General features: G+C 42.0%; 3 protein-coding genes across 3 annotated transcripts in view; 2 read left to right on the top strand and 1 right to left on the bottom strand.

Moving 5' to 3' along the window:
- The first annotated feature begins 83 nt into the window (after nucleotides 1–83).
- FAM183A (family with sequence similarity 183 member A) lies at nucleotides 84–3,218 on the top strand. Its single transcript, XM_017824764.1, has 4 exons — nucleotides 84–239; nucleotides 972–1,031; nucleotides 1,791–1,894; nucleotides 2,937–3,218. Exons 1-4 carry the CDS (start codon nucleotides 107–109, stop codon nucleotides 3,000–3,002), a joined length of 363 nt encoding a protein of 120 aa, XP_017680253.1. The 5' UTR covers nucleotides 84–106; the 3' UTR covers nucleotides 3,003–3,218.
- A 55-nt stretch (nucleotides 3,219–3,273) lies between these two features.
- Nucleotides 3,274–7,670, bottom strand: EBNA1BP2 (EBNA1 binding protein 2). The gene is made up of 9 exons (XM_017824763.1): nucleotides 7,566–7,670; nucleotides 7,411–7,494; nucleotides 7,140–7,297; nucleotides 6,409–6,532; nucleotides 5,215–5,304; nucleotides 4,905–4,980; nucleotides 4,555–4,645; nucleotides 4,069–4,240; nucleotides 3,274–3,724 (listed from the first exon to the last, which is right to left on the bottom strand). The coding sequence occupies exons 1-9, from the start codon at nucleotides 7,641–7,643 to the stop codon at nucleotides 3,674–3,676; spliced, it is 924 nt and encodes a 307-aa protein (XP_017680252.1). The 5' UTR covers nucleotides 7,644–7,670; the 3' UTR covers nucleotides 3,274–3,673.
- Nucleotides 7,671–7,729: 59 nt separating this feature from the next.
- Nucleotides 7,730–22,586, top strand: part of CFAP57 (cilia and flagella associated protein 57) — a 22,717-nt gene continuing 7,860 nt past the window's right edge. The window contains exons 1-16 of the mRNA XM_017824768.1: nucleotides 7,730–7,892; nucleotides 8,003–8,319; nucleotides 9,659–9,945; nucleotides 10,113–10,293; nucleotides 11,247–11,399; nucleotides 12,031–12,170; nucleotides 12,851–13,016; nucleotides 13,404–13,517; nucleotides 14,003–14,215; nucleotides 14,863–15,036; nucleotides 16,074–16,235; nucleotides 16,679–16,834; nucleotides 18,939–19,032; nucleotides 19,695–19,885; nucleotides 20,802–20,975; nucleotides 22,042–22,200. Of these exons, the coding sequence (XP_017680257.1) occupies nucleotides 7,739–7,892; nucleotides 8,003–8,319; nucleotides 9,659–9,945; nucleotides 10,113–10,293; nucleotides 11,247–11,399; nucleotides 12,031–12,170; nucleotides 12,851–13,016; nucleotides 13,404–13,517; nucleotides 14,003–14,215; nucleotides 14,863–15,036; nucleotides 16,074–16,235; nucleotides 16,679–16,834; nucleotides 18,939–19,032; nucleotides 19,695–19,885; nucleotides 20,802–20,975; nucleotides 22,042–22,200 (2,835 nt within the window). The 5' untranslated portion in view covers nucleotides 7,730–7,738. The remainder of the gene's footprint in view (nucleotides 7,893–8,002; nucleotides 8,320–9,658; nucleotides 9,946–10,112; nucleotides 10,294–11,246; nucleotides 11,400–12,030; nucleotides 12,171–12,850; nucleotides 13,017–13,403; nucleotides 13,518–14,002; nucleotides 14,216–14,862; nucleotides 15,037–16,073; nucleotides 16,236–16,678; nucleotides 16,835–18,938; nucleotides 19,033–19,694; nucleotides 19,886–20,801; nucleotides 20,976–22,041; nucleotides 22,201–22,586) is intronic.

The following is a 22,586-nucleotide window of genomic DNA, read 5'->3' as shown; positions in this document are numbered from 1 at the left end:
TAACCCGGCGGCCAATGGGAGGCGGGAAGGCGAGCTGGCCAATGGGCGGCCCCGCGGGCCCCACGTGAGGCGTTGCCAGGCAGCGGGACGCGGGGTCGGCCCGGCCATGGCCGCCCGCGGCGGGCAGCGGGAGCGGCCGGACGCGGTGCAGCTGGACCGGCTCCTGAGCGAGCGGGTGCACAAGGAGATGCGGCACCAGAAGCTATACACGCAGTACACCGTGAACCCGCTCCAACCCGGTAAGGCGGGGGCGGGCCCGCAGCGCTCAGCTGCGCGGCGGGGATAGGCAGCTGCAGCCAGGAATGGTAGCAGTGGCCAGGGACAGGGGTAGAGCTGGAAGGAGCAACCGGTGGACCTTTCTTTCGCCTGAGGAGCCGGTCTGCACACTCAGAGGCAGCAAGGAGACATGCCCCGGATAGCCTTTAGTAACGCTGGAGAAGTGAGGCAACTATTTAGGATGCGGAACCTACAAATCCCGAGCAAATACAGAGCCAAGATGGGGTAGAGAGCCCAATCACTACACCACGTCCCTTCAGCCCTTGGACCTTCTACCTGTCAATTCAGAGTCACAGAATATCACAGTCTGTGCTGGCACAGATAGGTGATGGGAGTATATTCATTCAGGTCTAGCTTTTGCAGTAGAACAAAAACCAAAGGAAAATAATTTCCTGAGACTTGGCACTCACAGGCCACCACTTGGGTGGGGTGGGACTTCGGTGTGGTGAACACAGGCAGCATTCAGTAGAAGGGCCTTCAGCATGCTTAAGCCCCTTGCTTTCCTAGGAAATTGCCATTAATCAGTATTTCTAACTCATTTTCTGCTATTCACGTGCCATTCTTCCTTTACAGCTTCAGTGAAGTAGCTGGATCCACACTGGGGAATAACCAAAAAGAACATCTGCAATGATACATATTCTGTACCTGGCTGTGATGCTAAATTCATGTTATTCACCTGTATCATTTCTTTCCAGTTTACACAGTCACCAGGAAGCCAATGTCTTGGCATGACAACATAGATGAGCCAACAGATGGTAAGAAATCTCTGAAAAATCTTTTTCTCAAAATTACCTAAGAAAATTACTAATAAATAAGATTTAATAATTCCAATCAGTCTAAAACATCATGTCTGTGGAAACGCCTCTGTGACCATACAAGAAAATTAAAACTTGTTCATGATTTTTGTTAAATGTGAAGCAGGTTTTATTCCACTTTAAGGCCCTTTCCCATTACTTTCCATTATCAGCAAAAGTTTGCATTCATGCAATTCTGCTATTTGTTTTTAGTTAAAAACTATACTACACTATAGAATATATAAAGTTCTTTATATTCATATTATAAAATTTTGCTTGAGAATCTAAACCTCCCCAAAACAACTGGAAACATGATCTTGCCTGTCATTGCAGATTCTAGTTAACCACCACACATAGTAAACTGCTGAAATAACTGTCCAGTCTTGCTTTAGAGCACTGGTGACAAGAACTCTTATAGCAGTTGCTCCCTTATTTCTAACATGCTAATTTTGTCTAAAAACCTTAATGCTCAGGTAAGAATTAACAGGACAGTATCACCAGGCAAATCTTAAAAGTGCATCAGGAAATACTGAAGTAGAAACGTCACCCTGCATTCTCTGACAGTGTAATTCATAGAAGCACAGAGGTTGCTTTTATCCTTGGCTTTCTTGCTATAGCTTGGACAACATTAAGTTGTCCCATTCTAACACACATCCACAGGTGAGTGATTTTTAAATTTTTAAATACTTTCATTTCTATTTGTGTCTCTTAAACCAACAGACGAGTTCCTGAAACTTTTTCACCGCGCAGCACTGCAGCCAAGACAGAAATATTCAGAGCCGCAAACTGAAAGCCAAGAAATTGGCTGGAACACAACACCTCTGGTGAGTAGGACTCAGGTCTTTGCAGGATTCAGAGGTGTTCAGGCCACCACTGAAAGATACACATGCAAAACAACAATTTGTGACAAACATGGAAAACAGGAATGACCAGGAGTGAGCAGAACTGTTCATAACCAGTTTTTTAAACTTAGACCTAAGAGGACTCTCACACTGGCATAGGCTTGTGAACACAGAAACAGCAGACTTCCCCTGAGAAACCTAAATGCAAAATATGTACAGTGACAATGGACCCCAAGCACAGTGCCAAATGCCACATGTGTACTCACTGTTTACTAAAGCCTTCAGCCATGAGAAATGGTGTAGTGAGCAACGTGAAGTGACATATGTAAGTACTGTGAAAAGAAATCTGCTGCTGCACAGTATCTTTCAAACAAAGTGCAAGCAGAACCATGAAATTAATAATCATCTAAGTATACCCGGGGCAGATACACCAGTGAGGATTCATCTGGGGAAGCGTGACTAAATAGGAGGTAAAGAAGGATGATTAACAAGCTGAGACATCAATCATACCTGGCAAACAAATAGCTGTGATGATGGCTGACTTTACAGATTAGTGTTTTAAGAAAGGCAAGTGAGGATCTCATTAATTTTGGCCTATTACAAAGAAAACTAAGACAAATAAGAAAATAAGACAGTTTTTCTCAACTTTTCATATTATACATCAAGTAAACTAGTCACTCCTGACAAAGGGTAGAGACAGACATGCCAGCTGGGCTTTATGGTGTTAAAATAGTGCTGGTAGGATTAGACTGGCAGGAAAGAGGCAACTAAATGTGCATGAAGGGAGGCAAGTTCAATTTATAGGGTCAAGGCTCATAATGCTGTTTAATTTGTTAATCTTGCCTTTTTCAGCAGGTTCTACCATAATGAAGCAGTTCTACCATAACGGTATGGTGGTACCCTGCTCGTTTTTCACTTGGACATTTCTCAGCAGCAAGAACACCATGCATCACTCTTCCCAGGAGGGACTGCTACTACCAATTTTAGCAAAAGCACATGACTATTTGTCATTTTTCTTTCCCAGATTCCTGTGGACCGTAATGATTGCAGACTCCACTTCCCACGCCGGAAAACCGAGTTCACTACATAAATGGCTGCCCTGAGGCATGGGGAGGAGGAGAGTAAGAACCTTCAGTAGTAGAGGGGGAAAGCCACAAACTCAGATAGACATCTAATGTGTTAGGCCTGCTTGTTAATAGGCAAGTCTGGTAGACTTCTAGTAAGAGACAATAGAAAAGGGAAGAGAGAACCTCAGTCTGTCCCAGCCTGACAACACTGACAGAAATAAACTTATAAGACTGCTGTATTCGTCTCATTGCTGTTTCTAAACCCATCTATATGAATAGTCTAAAAAACCACTCTAACATTTTGACAGGCTTCAGACTTCTTATTTTGACATCAGCAACATGACCCAGAACTCGAGGTCTCCAACCTCACATCAGCAGTAGTGGTGAAAAAAGCTGTCAGAATGAAGGGGACAAAGGGCAGGCTCCAGCTGCCATTCATAAAACAGCTAAACATGAGTTACACATAGTTCTGTGCAAACCATTTAATGCATTCACACACCAAAGGTTTACGTAGAAAACAATCCTTCAACAAAACAGGATGAAGAAATTAGTGATAAGGCACTAGTTTCCACTGACTCTTTTCCATGCCACTTGGAAGCATCCAGCTTGCTCCACGGTTAGCTGCTTGATGCCAGCAGAAGCACATCTTGCAGCACACAGACACACAAGAACCCCAGTGGGAAGCACAGTCCTCTTAGCGCGCTCGGTTCTTCATTTTCTGCCTTGCTCTCTTTCCAGGTCTCTTCTGCAACAAACAGACAGATTGAGATCTTTATTTTCATGTTCTCAATATATGTTCTATTTCTATAGCTTGGGGAGGATACCAAGGAGAGGGTATTTGTCAGTACATCTGGAGAGGGAGGTTTTAGAACACAGGCAGCAAGTGGTATTAACTCCCTTGCTCATTTCCCTGCTGATACCAAACCACTGTTCTCAGCTCTGTCAGCAACCCAGTCATGCTCAGCTCCCAAAGACAGGCATTATCACTTCCCGATGCTGTAGGCACCCATCATGTACTCAGCTCTCCCTCCCAGATTAGGGCTGGCTTCTCAGCCAACCAGGAGTGTTTGTACACAACATTTTACTTACATTGAGGGCTTTTTTCCCTCCTTTTCTTGCTTTTCCTGGGCCTTTGTTGTGAGCCACTTTTGACTGGAAGCTGGATACATCATTAAAACTTTCCTTTGTGTTCCACTTTGAGCCTTTCTTCTTCCCACCAAAACCAAACTTCTGATTTTTGTATCGTCTTTTGGCATTTGGTCTGAAAAACAACCAAACAGCATCATTGCCCTACATTCCTTTCCTCAGGAAGCTCTCAAGGCACAGGTATGTGCTGATGGACTCCCAACAGCCATCATAAACCTTTTCCCCCATAACAAAGATGCAGAAATTAACACATTTCAGTCTCCGTGCCATTCTGGCCAGTTTTATTTCTCTCTAGGGACAGAAAGCCACCTTGGACTTATTTTAACAAACACTCATCAGAACAGCTTTCATGCTCCCAAAATTATCCCCCCAAAAGACAGAAAAGAATCAGACATTCTGTGTTTAAACATCTTTCATTTCCAGCCTCACCCCTTCTTTGTCCGTTGACTTGCACTGCCTTTTTTATTCCCCTGAGACGACGTCTGCTCGTCATCTAGAAAGTCCAGCTTGTCAGACAGCCCTGCAAGAGCAAAGACATCACAGCTCAGAAAAAGCAAATTTTCAGTCTAAGGAAGTAATAGCACCAAGTCACCCTCACTGAAGAACAGCTACTTGAGAGGCTTTTCACTGGCACTGGCACACGGTTCTTTCTGCACAGCAGCCTCCCAAGCTCAAGGCCCAGAACTACAGATGTAGTGACCACTCATCACGCTGCCTTACATTGCTCAGACACCACTGCTGCCATCACACATTTGCTCTCTTAGTCAAGTTAACTCTACCTTTCTGGTATTTCTTGACTGCATTCAACATATTTTTTTTCTCCTTCTGTCTCCTCTGCAGAATCTCAGTTTGCACCTGTGATTAGAAGCAGAATGTTAGTTTTGTTCCTTGCAGTGTCCCATAATTTTTTTTAAGCTATTCTTTTAAAGGTATCCTATCTTTAGCTCTGTTTTCCTTCAGAGCAGCTAGACAGAAGACTAGACAAATTCTATATATTTTAGCCAGACTCTGGTGGTCTCACTTTCCAAGCTGCTCACTCAGGCTCTAGATTCTTGTCACAGATTGTAGCTCCCTTTTGCAGCTCCTCACCTTCTTGCCGTATTTTCTCATTGCACGGAGCTGTTTTGCTTTCTCAGACCTCTCCATTGCTTCCTGTTTACTCTTAAGCTTCTGTCGAATCTTATTAGGGGATAGAAAAAATGAAATTTATGAGTAACACAAAAGAAAATAAGAGAATTTTATGATTGCTTAACAGTCCTTAAGTCAGTATTTGTGAAATATATATGGGTGTAAAAAATCATCTCTCAATCAGATCATGCTTATAAGGCATAACATCCTTTCAGATCAAGGCTAAAACAGTTATTACAGAAACTCCTGAACTGATCTGTAGCCAAAACCTGGTTGAAAAGACAATACTCAAACAGAGACAAGACAAAGCCTTATAATGGGCTCTAATGGAACAAAGATTATCTTGTCAGTCTACTCGGGTCCATGAAGATTTGATAGTTTCTGTCTTGTCATTACTAAAAGTAAAGCACTGAAGAAGAGTCAATAATCCTGTGCCACAGAAAACATCTTTTCCATTCCCTCCTTGATCACATTTTTATAAGGATGCCACATTACAAAGGATTACAAGGATTTCAACACAGATCTTCTGGATTCAGTCTGTGACTCCACCAGGAGATAGAAATTGCTGTTCAGACAAAGTCAGCAAAAGAAAAGAACAGTAATGTGCAGAATTGACTTAAGCCTTAGCACAAGCCACTTATTACTCTTCATCTTCTCTAGAAAGGTTCTATCAAACACCAAAACAAGTCATACATGAATCTCCAAATTAGACTCCAGCTTATGGTTTTTTAACTTATACAATATAGCCTTTTTTCCAAATCTAAAACAAAAAACAGAGTTCCCTTTTGAGCAAAGACTACAGTAAAACGCAAGTACATTCGTGTACTTCCTACACGAATTTGACTTTCTATTCAAGACAGATTCATTCAATAACAGACAGTCTAAAATCACTGAGAACCAGAAAACACTGACTATAAACAAAGGGTGATAAATAGTAAAAAAAGGATCGTGTAAAAGACACAGTCAACTGCAAAGTCTTATGACAAAGAGCAAAAACACAGCCAACTTTACAACCACTCACACTGAGAAAAATTCTCCATTTTTAATATTAAACACATTCAGGACAAAGTATAAATAGGGTTTTCTACTTTATGTTCCAACCTCTTACAGGATAAAACCTACACATTACACAAGAAAGGAAGACATTGCACATACCTTCTGCATCTGTTGGTCTGATTTGGCCATCTCTGCAAAGTAATCATCCGGCCTCCTGGTCGGAACCTGGAGCTTCCGCAGCCTAGGAAGGGCTTCCAGGACGGCTGCCTGAGCCTGCCGGTAGCTGGGAGAGAGCACAGCACCAGCTCTGTCACTGCACCAGCTCTGTCACTGCATGTCAGGCATCCCACAGCACTGACAGAAACTCTGAGCACACCGGCTAGGAGATACTGGGATCTAACAAGCATTGCTCTAGAATTACATCAACGTTCTGTGCACATACAGTGCTAGTGAATAGGTGCCGGCAGAATATTAAGACTTGTATCTTACATATATGCACTTATTGCCAGTTACAGTTTAATATGCTGGAATATAAAAGGCATAGCAAAACAAAAGAATTGTAAGAACACCAAATCAAACCCACAAAGAAAAATCAATATCTTGTATTACAGCCTTAGTGCTGCTACCAAGGCACTTTTAAAATATACGTTTCAGCAAAGGATGGAAGTCTGCTGGGAGGAGGAAAATTATTTATTTTCAGTCACAAGGCAAGTTAAATATCCTAGCATTAATTTGTACTTATTCTGGAAAACATTCAGATCCATCAAATCTTAAATAACACGGCCCAAGAGTGCCAGTGACAGGCACCCTGCAGCACACTGGTGAAACACAACTACAAGCACGCAGCAGCACGCTGAGACCTTACATGAAACCTCTTCTTTGACACTTACAAGCTCATCTCTCTCTGGAAATCATTCTCAGGGTCAACAGCATCTGTGCTGGAAGCGCCCTGGGCGACGGGGTCCACGACGGGGCCCAGAGTCACGTCCAGCCTTTCCACCCACGCGAGCTGCTTCCCGAATTCGGCCAGGCACTGCTTCAGGCCGTCCTGCGAGAGAAGCACAGCTCTGCACGGCCCCGCACGGCTGGCCCGGCTCACACTGCAAACCCCCGCCGCCGTGCAGAGCCCCGCAGCCCTCCCTGCCCCGCAGCCCCGCTCACCGCGTCGTTGCGCCGCTTCGGCCGCTCCTCCAGCACCACGTTGAGCCCCGGCTTCAGCTCCCCCCTCGCGAAGGCCTCCTGGAGCTGTGAGACGGGCACGGTCAGGCCGCGGCTGCCGGGGGAGGCCCCGCCGCCCACCGTGGCCCTGGTCTCACCTCCGAGTCCGAGAGCGAGGAGTCCTCGGAGTCCGACCCGAGGTCCGAGAGGGACCCGCGCCGTGCCACCGCCGCCATCGCCGCCGCCGCCGCCACCGCCCCTTCCGCCCGCGTGCGCCGCCGCTTCCGGGCGCGGCGGGGCCCGGTCACCAGGGCGACGGGGCAGCGGGGCCATGGCGGCGGCCGTGCTGCCCGTGGCCGTGTTCGGCTGCCGGCCGCGGGTGGCCGGCGGTGTTTGCTTCCTGGAGGAGCAGGTGGTGCTGCACGCGGCCGGGGCGGGCTGCCTGCGGCTGCACCTCGAGCACAAGTGGCACAACTTCATCCCAGGTGGCACCGACTCCCGGCCCCCCCGGCCCCCGGCCCCCCCGGCCCCCGGCTCCCCCGGCCCCCGGCTCCCCCGGCCCCGCGGCCCGCCCTGACCGCTCTCCTCTCCGCAGGCACCGAGAAGAGCCGGGGCGTGCAGGCGCTGGCCGTCAGCCCCAACCGGCGGTTCCTGGCGGTGTCGGAGGCGGCGGGGGAGCAGCCGGTGCTGGCGGTGTACGAGCTGTCTGCGGAGCGGGCGCGGCGCCGGAGGGCGCTGGCGACCGCCGAGCTGCCGGCGCGGCAGGCCGTGTCCCTGGCCTTCTCCCCCGACGGCCGGTACCTGGCGGCCGCCACGGCCATGCCCGAGGGGGTCCTCACCTGCTGGCTCTGGGAGAAGCATCAGCTGGAGGCGGCCGTCCGCCTGCTGGCCCCGGGCAGCGGCCCCTGCCAGGTAACGGCGCCACCTCTGCCCGCTGCCGAAACCCAGCTGTGACAGCCCCTCTGCGGCTCGTTTTTAACACTTCGGTTCGCAGCTGACTGTTTCTTTGGGAGCGCATTGCACTTTTCGGAAAGATGGATAAAAGGATCAAACTTGAGTTCAACAAGTACCGGGGTGCCAGGTAGCACGTATGTTCATCCTTCAGGATATGTGCACAGTATGTTTTCCTGTGGCCACATGGCTTCTATCCAGGGTAAAAGGAGGAGAGGGCTCCACGTTGTCCACATGGTGGATTTCATACAGTTTCTGTGACCTTTCTTGACATCTGCTGTTGGCCTCCCTCAGCAATAAGACACTGGGCTAAATAAAGTCTTGCTTTGACCTATAATGGGCATTCTCATGTCTGTATGTGTTCTATCACATGAGATTCTATTACATCACATCAGGTCTATGTCATGGGGCCAGCACAGCTGGCCAGTGCGAGTAGGATGTGTCCCTTGCCTCCCTGCAGAAACACTTACTGAATATATTGGTTGTGCTCAGTAATTGTAACACACTTCTTGAAAGCTCTTGGCATAGTCCTGCACCTTTTCCTTCCTGCAGTCTTCTATGTGCAGATCAGAGGAGAAGAGTGGCTTGGAGCAGGCTGATGGCACTCAAACGAACCCTGCAACCTGCTTTAGGTGCCCTTTTTTTACAATCTTTCTTGTAGGGGGGTAAGATGCTTCCAGTACATGTGGTTCAGCTACAAGCAGAGGTTGGGTGAACTACTGAATTCATGAGCTCAACTCCTAGAGGGGAGAGTGACTGTAAAGACTCCCACTTTCTAAAGTCCTATTAAGCTCCATTAAGCTCCATCCTGCTCCTTTGTACCACTCATAAAAAAATGAGTTCTAACCACCCCTGCTATCCTTCATGTTGGGTATTGAGATGGCTAGTCCATCATTTTCACAAATAAACATCTAATTATGTGAATTCATATGCATAATGTTTGCCTGAAATACAGAAGTTATTCCTGGCCTTTAAGAACAAATGGTTACACTTTTCAGGAAGCTTGCTACTGGAGAAACTTGCTAATCAGCAATAAAGAGGTATTTTGGCCTTACTTTTGTAATTTAATTTTGAAGGGCAGAGACAACTTGCTTGATACACAGTTTTGAAAGGGGGAAAACTGCAATATGTAGTTATGATGGTTAATTGTTAGTCTCTTCTGTATTCATGTATGTTTCTATGAACTGTCTTCCCTTCTTTGTTTTCCTTTATCTGGTATTGAAAGTCTTCAGAACAGGTATAACATTTGCTTGTTTGTGAACATAGTTGTAAAAAATCCTTTCTCTCTGTTGTTCCATAGGTTAGCTTCAGTCCTCAAGACAGCACCCAGCTTTGTATCACTGGAAATGGCTTTTTTAAACTTTTTAAGTACAGTGAAGGAAATTTGAAGCAGATGAATTTACAAAAGGGAGAGCCAGAAAACTACTTGTGCCATGCCTGGCTGTCTGAGGAGAAAGTTGTATGTGGCACTGACACAGGAAAACTGAGCGTGTTTGAAACTGGAGAGCTGCACTGGGAGACAAATTTAGAGTACAGAAAACCACCCAGGGAACTAGAAGAAGATGCAACAACAAAAGAATATGAGAGGTAAATCTGTTAAATATTATTACTGATAGTTTCATGTTTGTGCATGCAGACTAGTTGCAGGCCACTGAGTGATTTCCTTCTTGTCCAGCTTATGATTTTGATTGCTGCCGATTAAAATTTTTTGATTTATCTTTATTCTTAAGTCTTTATGCATTTCCCGCTTGCAGCTCTCTTGATGTTTCTTGTGGACTGGCCTCTGAAGATATTACACAACATAGTTCTTTGCCTCAAATATCTGCAGTTGCAGCGTATTCCAAAGGCTTTGCATGTTCACCTAGCCCCGGAGTTGTTCTTCTGTTTGAGAAGACCAAGGGAGAGGAAACCTACGAGGAGAGTCAAGAAATCTGGGTAAGGAGAAAAAAAGCTTTTCTAAGCAATTATACAGCAGAGGCCTGTGTAGAGGACTGTGAGTGCTTCTGATTCAGTTATTAATAATAATTTTTAGCACATTCTAAATTGCATTGTAAGCATTAGCTAACTGTGCTGGTGATGTTGAAAGGAAGGGAGTTGCCAAAGGTCACACTGCAAGTCAGTGGCTGATGTCCAGGTAATTCTGCATGTTCCCTTCCCACATGTAAAATGTGCTTTGAGGCTGCTAAATTTTAGGGAACCTTTAAAAATTTTTATCTGCGGAGACTTTTGGAGCTAAGAAGCAGTTTACGTCAGTTTTGAAGAACTTGGCTGCTTGGTGTTTTCCCAAGGAGAAGCTTTTCTCCCCTCAGATATTTATTAGAGCTGTCATGAGACTTGTGCACTCTTAAATAATCCAGTAAGGTTTCTATTCTAACTGTTCTATAGTGTATGCCTTGACTTTCTGCAGTCTCTGGCTGAGAACACTTAGCTCTAATGACCTAGTCAAGACTTCATACTCTGGTCCTAAAAGGTCAGATTTTTCCTGTGCTTGAGACCCTGTAATAAGTGTTATCAACCTAAATGATACACTACGAAGAACTGTTATTCTGAGATCACAATTTTTAGGCAATTTTCATTCTGGCACTTGCTAGGTTTTTTCTTTATGTTTTTCTGCCATCATTTTCAGTCTTGCTAATGCAGTACCTTAGATTACTGCTGAAATGTCTTCTGATACTTTGTTTCAGCTGTAATGCTATAGATACAGTTGTCCTCTTGTCCTCTATTCCCTGCCTTACAGTAGTTACATGCTATTAAATATCCAATTTGTCTTGCTGCTATTGTGTATATCCTTATTAAAGTAGCATTTCAGAAATGTTTGTATGTGTGTGCATGCCTACTACCAAAACATGGAAACCTGGCATATCCCATAGGATGCATTTTCTGTGCAGCTTCCTCAGGACCAGTTCAGAACTGAGCCAAAAAAGTCAGACAGACAGGACATTACATGTATATGCTTCAGCCCCTCTGAGGAAACAATGGTCATTAGCACAAATAAAAGTCAGCTATACATGTTTCCTATGGTCTCCACCAAACTTATAAGGGTAAGTGCAATCTATCCCATTCCACAGCCATCATGTCCAGTAAGGGATGTTTGTAATGTCACAGGCTATTCAGTGTTGTTTTCTGTGATGCATTCTCATAAAATCCTTCAAATAGCATCTGAACCCTTGATTTTTTTTTTAAAGTATCTGCAGGGCCAGGAGGTATTAACTGAATTCTTGCAGAGTTATAACCCACCCCAGAAGGGGAGGGTAACACATGTTCTTGTTAATAGATCCCTTGGGGTAGATTAGAGTGAAATAACACTGATGATTGGTGTTTGTAAATATATATATGTAGGGTTTATTTTAAAACAATTTGATTTCAAAGGAATCCAGCTATGTAGCTGTTTTGGTTGTTATCATCTATAGTAATATAGCAATATAAAAGCATAAAAATAACATTTCAGAAAATGTATAAGGAAAAGAAAGAAAGGATAAAAGTTGAAAGATATATGATCACCACACATTGGATCCAGGAATGAAACTGTTATGTTCAGAGCAGTGCAGTTAAAGCATTAAGTGGTTTCCTCATTCTGCTACTGTATGCAAAGACCCATGAGAGATTTCTTGTCTGAGTTACTGCCTGCAATGAAATATTTGTGATTTTTTTAATGTTCTCATTCCTTCTCAGGAGAAGACATCTTATTTTGCATATCTGAATTTCCCATTGCATTCTGATTCGATCACTGGTCTGGACATGTGTATTTGGAAACCCATTCTTGCTACTTGTTCCCTGGATAGATCTGTCCGCATCTGGAATTACAAGACGAAGTAAAGAGTTATTTATCTTTGTTATTACCTCTTGCTTTTTTGTATATTGTGTTTAGCAGGCAATCTCATATGAATGAGAGTGTTGTTCTGGTAAAATTCTTGTGTGGTGTGGGACATAAATGGTCTTACTGGCATGATTTGTGGAGTGTGAATATGCAGTGCCTTTAAAATCAGTGCCAAAAGAATCCAAAGCCTTTTCTATTAAGCTATTTTTAATGTCAGACTTCTCATGTTTTGGGAAAAAAATATCTTCAGGAAAGTTTCGTTCAGCTTTGTCTTCAGATACTGTTGTCCCATCTCTTGCTTCTTAGCCATAGTTCTCAAGCAAAATGACTCCAGCTTTTAAGGTTCTGTGGAGGGAGAGGGGGAAGAAACCAAATCTCAAGAGATATTTATGTAGCTTTGCAATCAACGACTCATTTACCTTCATTATATTCCAGTATACAAGGATTTGCTCTTGCACCTTCCACACCTAATCTGTGAACCAGAAAGTCAAATTTGCCTTTGTTTCCTGTAACATCTGTGTGACCATTACTTAACTGAATAACAGCACGTTTCCTCAAGGACAAGGCACAGTCAGATTGTAGGTGCAGGTGTCTTTCCAGGGCCAGATAATGTCCTGTCAAGCATGCATAGGGACTTTGTAGGATTCCATACTGCACAATGGTTTTCTCTTTCAGCACTTTGGAGCTGTGTAAGGAGTATCAGGAGGAAGCATACACAGTATCACTTCATCCCACTGGCCTTTTCTGTTTGGTTGGGTTTTCTGACAAACTACGATTTATAAGTCTGCTGTACGAGGACATGCATGTTTTCAAGGAGTTTGCTGTGAGAAAGTGTAGAGAGGTAAGGAATGATGCAACAATGAAATTGGGGAGTTATAGGGAGCGGAGTGGTGAGGAACATGACAGAATATAGAAACTTCTCCAGTACCTCCTAGTAGGATCTAGGATATCAAAGCATAGGGAAATGGATTCTGACTATTGGAAAATAAGCCCGGAGGCTGATGCGTAACTGTTGACCTGGGAAGCAGCAGAAGGGGTAATTTGCTCAGAAATACTCAAGGACAGAATTTTCCAGGGGAAAGCATCAATTAAGACAGTAGTAAGAGCCTAATTATGAAGTTTTCTTTTTGTGTAACATTTTGATATTAGACAACGTCATATCAATTCAATGCATGAATGTTTTTATCCACTCCATCTACAGTAATGGGTGGTTGTGTTCTTTTTGTAGTGCTCATTCAGTAATGGAGGCCATCTTTTTGCTGCAGTTAATGGAAATGTGATTCAAATTTATTCCAGCATCACCTTTGACAATGTTAGTAATCTGAAAGGACACAGTGGGAAGGTTAGTAAACAAATCCTATACAATACAACACATTAACTAGTTGATAAGATGCATTTTGAAGGGGTGAAGTACAATTTTGGATCTGAAAGGGCCCCAAAAATTGAATATAGAAATAGAAAACTCAGTTTTCTTTGGTCAGTAGGCAAAGTGTGCATGAACTAGATACATCTAAAAAGTCTGTCCTTAAATTGAAGGTGAATGATTGGCAGGGAGCAAAACAAGGAAAAAAATCCCAGTAATAAATTGTAAAAATAAAACTACTCAGTATTGAAATGAATTTTTTCCTGTGTTCATAAAGTAGTCCTTACTGATCTTGTGGAGTTTTTTAATGCTAAAAGAGAATTGGCTGAGAAACACCTAGGGGTTTTTAAGTAAGACTTTGATATATGATTCCAAAGTTGTCATGGATTTACCAGTAAAATGACTCTGTGCTGTATGTCTATAACCTGCACATCAGGCTCCTTGGTCTGTTTTGCCTTTGCCAGATACATGCAATTAAATGGAGCGCAGATGATGCTAAATTTGTCTCCTGTGACACACATGGTGCTGTGTTTGAGTGGAACTTGATGACAGGTAAAAAGGAGTCAGAGTGTGTGCTCAAGACCTGCATCTACAGCAGCATTTCCCTGTCTTCTGATGCCAAAATTATCTTTGCTGTTGGATCTGACCAAACTCTCAAAGAAATTTCAGAGTCTTCGGTGAGCAACAAGCACTCTGGGATTTTGCTAAATTCTCTGGGGAGGGTGCTAGTGCTTTGGTTTCCTTATCATCCCTTTGGTAAGTAGGAATTGGTCTGTTTTTGAGAGCTGTGATATTTACTGACACTTTTGTATTCTTATGTCCTTTGCCAAGAAACCTGAGATTTTTTGCTAGTTTTGTCTTTTTGTAATTTTACTTGGATTTACCTAGAAGTCTTCTAATCCAGCTAATAAACTTAACTAGGCAATATTGCATCAACTGTTTTGCTGAAATACAAGTGTATCACATCTACTACTCTAGGCTATATGCATTTTTTTTCCCAGGAAAGTGGTAACTTCTGTGTGATCTTTCAGATCATACATCCACATGTGAAACTTGGCTTGAAATTTTAATACTGCATATCTATAATAAATATAGCGATTTTATATCTAAATATTTCTCTTATATCTAAAATACATTTTAAAAATCTGTAGAGCTTAATACTAATTACTGTTCATGGCTTTACTCCCTTAGGCATGTAAATTCTTTTAACTGCATTATTTGCTGCAGGCAGAGGTGTGACAATTGGTCATGCAATAGGTAATCAAATACTTAATGTATTCTGAGGGGTTTGTGTGGTGGTTTGTGTTGTTGGGGTTTTTTTTAGATCCAGCATGAAGTGCCTGCCTATGGCGTTGTTTATACTGCTGTAGCTGTTTCCCGTTCCGGGCACATGATATATGTTGGTACATCCCTGGGGACAATCCGAGCTATGAAGTACCCACTCACCCTGAAGAGGGATTTCCACGAGTATCAGGCCCATGCAGGTGCTGTTACAAAGGTAACATAAAGTACTTTCTTTTCCCTGTGATATCAGGAAGATAATTTTGTCATAGAATCGTTTAGGTTGGAAAAGATCTGTAAGATCATCGAGTCCAACCATTGCCACAGCACTGCCAAGTCCACTCTAAACCATGTCCCTAAGTCCCACATCTACATGCCTCTTAAATACCTCCAGAGATGGTGACTCCATCATTCCCCTGGGCATCCTGCTTCAATGCTTGACAACCATTTCGGTGAAGATTTATTCCCTAATATCCAGTCTGAACCTCCCCTGGTGCAACTTGAGGCCATTTCCTCATGTCCTGTCACTTGTTACTTGGGAGAAGAGGCCAACCCCCACCAGCTCCCTCAGTATGCTTTGGTAGGTCCCCATCCTCCAGGAGGCCATATGTTCTGTCTTGTTAAAACTGGTCACAATTTTGGCATTTTAAGTATTACTGTCAACTACAGCACCTTGAGTTATAGTTGCACAGTCCAACACTGGAATATGAACTTCAGTTATTGGAACTCAGTGATGAGCTGTATCAGCTCCCAGGTACTTTATGCCAGGCCGTGCAGCCACAGGAGGCCTGGAGGAAGGGACAGCAGTTATTACCAGATAGTTCTAGAGCTTAGTTACAGTTTCAAAAGGAAATATTTAGCCATCTGTTCCTCAAGCAACTTCTCAAAGAAAAACACTAGAGACCTTTGGAATTGTCACATAAATTGCTTGTCTGTTCTATAATTGTCTAGAAGGTCTTTCCTGTCCCATTTTTTTTTAAATCTTCCTACGGCTTTGAGAGCAGAAGCAGATCCAGTGTCTACATATGTTCTTCTTTTCTTTCCCTTCCCCTGTTGTTTCAACCAGGGTGGAACAGGAGTAAAGGACATAATCAAAATGTTGGTAATGGGGCTATGTTATTATTTCCACCATTGACTGTCTGTGGTAGAAATTAAGGGAGTACGTGGGTTGGGAGAAAAATTTGGTTTAAAATAAAACTGTGTCTCCATTCTTCCTTGTCTCGTCTATGTATTTTGTTGTCTCTTCCTTCTAAGATGTCAGTAACAAGTGATGACCAGTTTTTACTGACTGCTTCAGAGGATGGCTGTATATTTATCTGGAAAGTGCATGATAAAGAAGGTGGGGCACTGAAAGGGGAAGCAGCAGCTGAGTATGCTGAGGAAGTGCTGATCATGAAATCAGATATAGATGAGAAGGTAGGAGGAGCGACTTGTGAACTTAAACCACAGAATTCATACAGCTTATGAATTATATTTGCATGATGTTTTTGATTAGCTGTTCCTATATGGCTTGTATGGCTTTCATCCTAAAAAGAGGTTACAGCAAGTAGTTGCAGCTGCTTGTCAATCTGCAAACAGCATTGTACAAACAGGGAGTGTGGAGAAAGGTTTAGACTTTTCTCTAATGCTTTCACCAATCTCTTGAAAAGACTTTTAATGGAGTAGAGAAGTCATAAGATGGGTTTCTATAAACCATCTTGTAAGATAACAAAGGAGTCTTACTTCTAGAACTTCTGAAGATTCTCTGTAAAGGCTGTCATTCATAAATATGTGCATGTAAATAAAACATCCTTAATAAGCTGTTGCTAATGGCAAATATTCTCTCTGTTAAAATTGTCTTCTCATCCATGTCCTAACAGAGTCAGGCAATACTAGACCTGCAGATTTGTGTGAAAGATCTACAGACAGAAAGTGATTATGAGCTACGTCTCAAGGACCTGTACTGTACTGGAAAAATAAAGGCATTGGAAGAGAATTTCACTCAGGAAATAGACTCCCTTAAAGCCCAACACCAGGTATGATCCATATTGCAGAACCAAATACAAAGAAATCTTTCACTGAAGAGTTGAATTCAAGCTTGTATGAAATATGTATGAATACCATAAAACATCTGAAAAATGAATCGTTCCTTACCAATGAAGATGTTCTTGATATTTGTAACACATGAAGCTACCTTTGAATCAAATATCTTATAGGAACAAGGGGATGCAAGAGTTCTCCTAGGTAACCTGTAAGTATCTTCACATAAAAACAGCACATAAAAGGCTGCCTGAGACCAAGGATCAATAGTAGAAATGGTATCATGCCCTAAAAGCTCCTTCACATACAAGGTTGCAGCTGCTGCAGGATCTAACAGTTATTCTCCTCAATGATGCCTTCTTTGTTCTGTCTGCTTAGATTTTTAAGAACATCTGCTGAGGTGTCTTTTATGTTTTTTGAAAATGAAAGTAGAAATATATTCCCTGGATTTCTTCTGTTCATGTGCTTATTGATTTCTCTTGTGGTGAAGCAGGACATCCCTGCAAAGGCAAAGGCTATTATAATTCCTCACAGTGTCTTATTTATCTGTGTCTGGTTATTCTATTCTGTCCATCTGGATTTCTGACCTGTAATTTGCTATATTTCTGGACTTTTTTTAGATTTAGAAGGCAAGTGACCCAGTAGCAATTTCTCTGACAGTAAGAGAGCTTGAAGTAAGAGATTACATATCACATGATTCAATTCTGTCAAGCTCATGTTCTTTTTGAGCCTTTGGGTGAATATTGTCCTGTTCTGGTGATTTGTTGCTGCATAATTTGTTGAGTTGTACATAGTCCCTTCAAGCAGTGTTTCCACATAATCCACATATAGGATTCCAGTATGAAAGCCTGCCAAGTTCCTTGCTAGTTTTAGTATTTTACAGGCTTGTAATTTTCAAGCACTCCTTTTGTACCTTTCTTGTCTTTTGTCCCTACAAATGTTCTAGGAGGTTTATTTATTTTTATTTTTTGAGGAAGTTTAATTATTCATTTTAATGTTTTCTTCAAGTAGTTCTTCAGACTCTTTGGCTTGTCTCATTGTGGTTTTTTTCATTCAAATAACCTGAGTTCTAATCTTTCTATTTTTCCTCCTTTTGTACAACTTGACCTTGTACAAGAAGCCATTTCAATTCTTGTAGAGTCCTCTTACCTGTGTTTTACCTGTACTGTTTTTTTTCTGCAGTTCTCCAGCTCTTTTGATAAGTAGTGCTTGGCTATAGAGTTATGATAATCTCAGCTACACTAAAAATTCTTTAGACTTGCTGATTATAGGCTTGCAAGCAAAAGCCTTTGAAGGTGAATAGAAGTTCTCTAGGCAGGCAAGTTGTACCTGTCCAAATGTCAGTAGGTGTTAAGATTGAACTGAATGACAGCTTTGGACAGGCTTGGGACTAACCTTTCTAGCTGTTGTATCCATCAGACAAATAGAATATTTCTGCTTATGCAAGACCCATGCAGTTATTATGAGAAAAAAGTGGAAAAATTCTTCCTATGGTGCAATTCAGAGCTTTTCTGGGAAATTTCTCACCTATTTCCTTGCTCCAGTTCTTTGTGCTTTTTTAGAAGATTATTTGTATTGGTAGTCAGACATCATTTGTAGTGGTAGTCAGACATTCCAAGCAAATGGCAATCAAAACTGGCTCTTGCTTAGGTTTATGTCAGACTGTGCAAATGTCAGTGTTTTAGGATCTCGGGGTTGCTTCAAGTGAGACAAGAAGCAGCTTGAACTTTAATATCTGGACAACAATTTATGGAACTGCAAATTCTCCTCAAGCAGGAACACATAAATGAGTAGAGACTTTTGTAGCTCACAAACTTCTCTTGTTAGATTAGGATTTTACAGTACATATATTGTATTATATTATATCCATTTGCTACATTCCCTTAGTTTTCCATAATTTTGTAATTTGTCATGACAAACTGATCTCTGGTAAAACTTGCATTAGTGAGACATGGCATCTGAATTTTGGTGAGGGACTTCCAAACACAATTCTGTTGTTGTGTATGTATTCCCCACCGTGGGGCAAGAGCACAAACAATTTGGACATTGCTTCGTCTATTTTCAAATTAAAATGTATTTTTCTTATTTTTTTCCCCCCAGATTTTACAGGCAGAGAAAGAAAAACAGGAGCTACAATACGAGTGTCAACTGTCTGAGCTGGTGAAAAAACAGGCCAGGGAGGTGCAACAGCTAGGTTAGACTATAATGAGTGTTTGCAATTAGAAACTGGAGGAAATGCTTTGGATTGATAGCAAGTTATGCAGGGATGGATTACTAGAGTAGAAGTACAAGGAAAAATGCACATATGTCATATAGGTATTGTACACCAAATGTTTGCCTAAACTGCACCACACACATGCCCATGATGAGAACATGCTCATGGGCCCTATATCTTAGAGGTTTGCTAATTTCTTCATTTATTTTATAGCTCACTGTGCAAAACCAGTGAAGTTATACAGTTCAGCAAGGAGACTAATGTACAGTGTACATAAAATGGAAATACCTGGACTCCAGATTTGTAATCAAGATGAAAATACTGCAAATTAGTCCCAAAGAGCAAGTCCATCTGTAAACGAGTCCATTGCCCACTCATACTTTGTAATAGTTGAGCTTACACAGCTCTGCCATGGTTGTCTTCTCAAGGGAATGCCTAAATTAGTTGTCAGTTTTGTATGGCCACAGAGCCTAAAGCCCCTGTATATCTGATGAAGAAAGTGATGAAGTGCTTCTACTGTAATTTATTGCAACCAGCTGCCAAAAAGCCAGTAGAGAATAAGACAGTGCTGCCTGCAGAAGGATAGGACTCATCTCTCGTTTCTATTAGTTTTATCCATTCCATATGTTTCCTGTTAACAGAATCTGCAAGTAATAAGAAACTCTTAATGGAAAATGAGAGATATGAGGAGCTGCAAGTGAAATCCCAGAAGATGCAGGAGGCATATGAGAGAAAATTGCACAGTTTGGAGGAGAGCAAAAGCATGGCTGTGAAGGAGCTGACAGAGCGTTACGAGGAAAAGCTTAAACAGAAATCTGTTCAGCTGGAACAGGTAGGAAACTTGATTTGCAGTTTGATTTGTTGACCCAGTTTATCTTCAACTGTGATAAAATGTTCCCCAGGACAGGAGAGGTTGGCATCCTCCCTGCAAATCCTAATCTGCCTGTAACCTTGGGAAAATATGTTGACAGGTAAAATAGTGATGAGGAAAACCCAGCTGAGTTACCAACTTTTCTGGGCTCCATACCTTGAGTAACTTAATAACTTTGGGCATTCTTAGCTAAATCCAAGAATTCCTGTTTATTAATGTGGCTTAGTTGGTACATTTAATGTACCTGAAGAAAGATTCAATCATGTTGTTCTAGTGAAGAGAAAACATTTTGAAAATGGCTAATTACATTCCTGAGTCCTTGAGGTTCCTACCTGCATAATTTAGGGAACAAAGATAAATACCCTGAATACTTAGAAACTCTTGCACACTGAGGTCAAACACTTGGCTTGAAAAAAAGGCAGCCAGATAACTGATACTTACATATCTAGAGTCAGTAAATCCTATCAACATTACTGTTTGCAGCCCTGTGTTGCAATACCTGTTTGAAAAGAATGTGGGAAGAGAGGCATACAGAGACTGAGGCAAACCTGGGTGGTTAAGATCTTCTCAAGTGTCACTTTTTTGTGATTTCTGCAGCCAGAACAAGTTTGCTGATTAGTATTTGGGCCAGGTTCCTACCTTGAAGCATTCAAGTCTTAGGAATAATTAAAGAGAAAAAAAAAAAAAAAGAAGAATTTTTAATGTGTATGTTATCAGTTTTTAAAGTTACTTTAATCCCCTAAGAAGTTACCTTAAATGATGTTGCTGCCATTGAAGAGGCCTAATATAGATCCTCCCAGGAGAAACACAGTTACAAACAACCTGTTATTGGTCTCATACTGTTGTCTTCTCTAATGCTTGCTTTCCTTAACTGCAGGCAAAGGAGAATATGAGGAGGCAGATTCAAGCACATGAAGAAATGGAGAAACAAATTTATGAAGATGGAGACAAAGAAATCTCAGAGATCAAAAACAAGTATGAGAAACAGCTCAGCGAAGAGAAGGAGTCCAACACGCAACTGAAAGGAGAAATAGGAGTCATGAATAAAAGGGTATCTTTTATTCTGTGGTAGGATCAGACCTGCACATGGAGACCTGTAACTGAGGATTGAATGTGATCAATGGCATGTCAGTTTAGTCCATTAATTTGATCTGTAAATATGTGGCATTTCATATGAGAACAGTAGCCCCTTCTTAGGTCAGTTTGAATGTTTTAGAATATTTGGGCAGAGGAAGAAGCTATGTGCTGATTGTATTGCTGATATGATTAGAGATAGATGATAGAGAAAGTGTGTTTTTATTAGTACACTTTTTCTTATCTACATGGTTTTAAATTATAAATAATATTGTTCATCCTATGATGGGAAAGAAATGAACCTTTTAATTTTTCTAAGATCCGATACGTTGCTTTGTTAGTAAAATACTTCTACTGCTTCATTTGATGCAATAAACACCGTGTTTTGTATGCATCATCATTTTTTATTGGTTTTGCCAGGATTTTTAAGGAGGCATAAAATCTTTTAGCTCTTATTGTCTGGGTATTTTGTTTGCCTAAGGAAGTTAGAGGGACAATTTTTCTTTTTCATTTTCTTCAGTATCTATCTGCAGACAGAGAGGTTCTTTTCATACCCTCTAGTATCATGGTACTGTCTTTAGTTTCATTATCTTTGAGACACCAGGAATTTCTCCGTGGTTTGTCCAGCACCATTTGCTGGTTCTGACTTTCTTGGCTGTGCAGATCTTAGTACTGAGGCAGGGAATTTGAGGGTACCCAAGAACTATGAACTAGGCACCCTTCCAGTCTACTTTTGACATCTTCAGATATGTATGACAAATGTTCACCTTAAAAGAATTTTCCATGGATTGTGTGTTATTTGCAGCTGATGCTTGGGTATAATATCTATGCCCTTCTTGCTTCTGGATGCAAATTCCTTGCTTCCTTGTAGTGCAGTGGGTATTCTATCAGAATATACATGTAACTGATGTGATGCTCCTTCATCATATCTTAGTTTGATATCCTTTATCCCACACTGTATATAAGGTATCTTACAGAATAGGATGGCTAAGTTGTGCTTAGCTTTTGGAGACTGCTGAGTTCTTACTTGTTTGCCTCTCTAGTTGAACAGCCTACAGAAAGAGCTCAAGGATCGAATTAGGGATATTGAGGAAATGAGACTGGAACAGCAGAAGCTGGAAAACATCATTAGAGCACTGGAGAAGGACATCTTGGCACTGAAGACAGAGATTAAAGAGAGAAGTGACACTATCCTAGACAAGGTGAGAAACTGGACAACTGGCTGAGATCAAAATCACCTCCCTTAATTTAATACAGATATTTATTTTAATTGTATTTGCTGTGATAATATCCCGTGACTGGAAACTCAGTTTTAACTTAAAGAATTTGCTGTCTCCAGTTTGGGATTTTAGTTTTTAGTTGACATTCTGAGCTTTCCTTGAGGGGCTCAAGTTCAGGATGTTGGCTTTCTCATCCCCTATTCTGGGATCTGTAGATGGCTCTGCATTATTTGCCCCCTGCCCTCACACCCAATCTGTAGATTTGCAACTGAAGTTCAGTCTTCCACTAGATCTGTGGCTGCTGGGTTTGCCTCTTCTGTATTTATGCCTTGTGTTAGGGATCTTGTTGAGAGTGCTGGGTCTGATTC

The sequence above is a fragment of the Lepidothrix coronata genome, unplaced genomic scaffold (assembly GCF_001604755.1).
Source record: "Lepidothrix coronata isolate B3197 unplaced genomic scaffold, Lepidothrix_coronata-1.0 Scaffold112, whole genome shotgun sequence".
NCBI classification, from domain to species: domain Eukaryota; kingdom Metazoa; phylum Chordata; class Aves; order Passeriformes; family Pipridae; genus Lepidothrix; species Lepidothrix coronata.
The sequence above is the reverse complement of the archived record's forward strand: the minus strand, read 5'-3'. Positions and strand labels throughout refer to the sequence as shown.

Excerpts from the sequence above, each read along its gene's own strand:
- FAM183A (XM_017824764.1), top strand. The coding sequence starts at position 107 with ATGGCCGCCCGCGGCGGGCAGCGGGAGCGGCCGGACGCGGTGCAGCTG. Across the intron at positions 1,032-1,790 it reads CATAGATGAGCCAACAGATG|ACGAGTTCCTGAAACTTTTT; the intron begins GTAAGAAATCTC and ends TTAAACCAACAG. Across the intron at positions 1,895-2,936 it reads GCTGGAACACAACACCTCTG|ATTCCTGTGGACCGTAATGA; the intron begins GTGAGTAGGACT and ends TTTCTTTCCCAG.
- EBNA1BP2 (XM_017824763.1), bottom strand. The coding sequence starts at position 7,643 with ATGGCGGCGGTGGCACGGCGCGGGTCCCTCTCGGACCTCGGGTCGGAC. Across the intron at positions 5,305-6,408 it reads CAGACCAACAGATGCAGAAG|ATTCGACAGAAGCTTAAGAG; the intron begins GTATGTGCAATG and ends TCCCCTAATAAG. Across the intron at positions 4,646-4,904 it reads AGTCAAGAAATACCAGAAAG|GGCTGTCTGACAAGCTGGAC; the intron begins GTAGAGTTAACT and ends TTGCTCTTGCAG.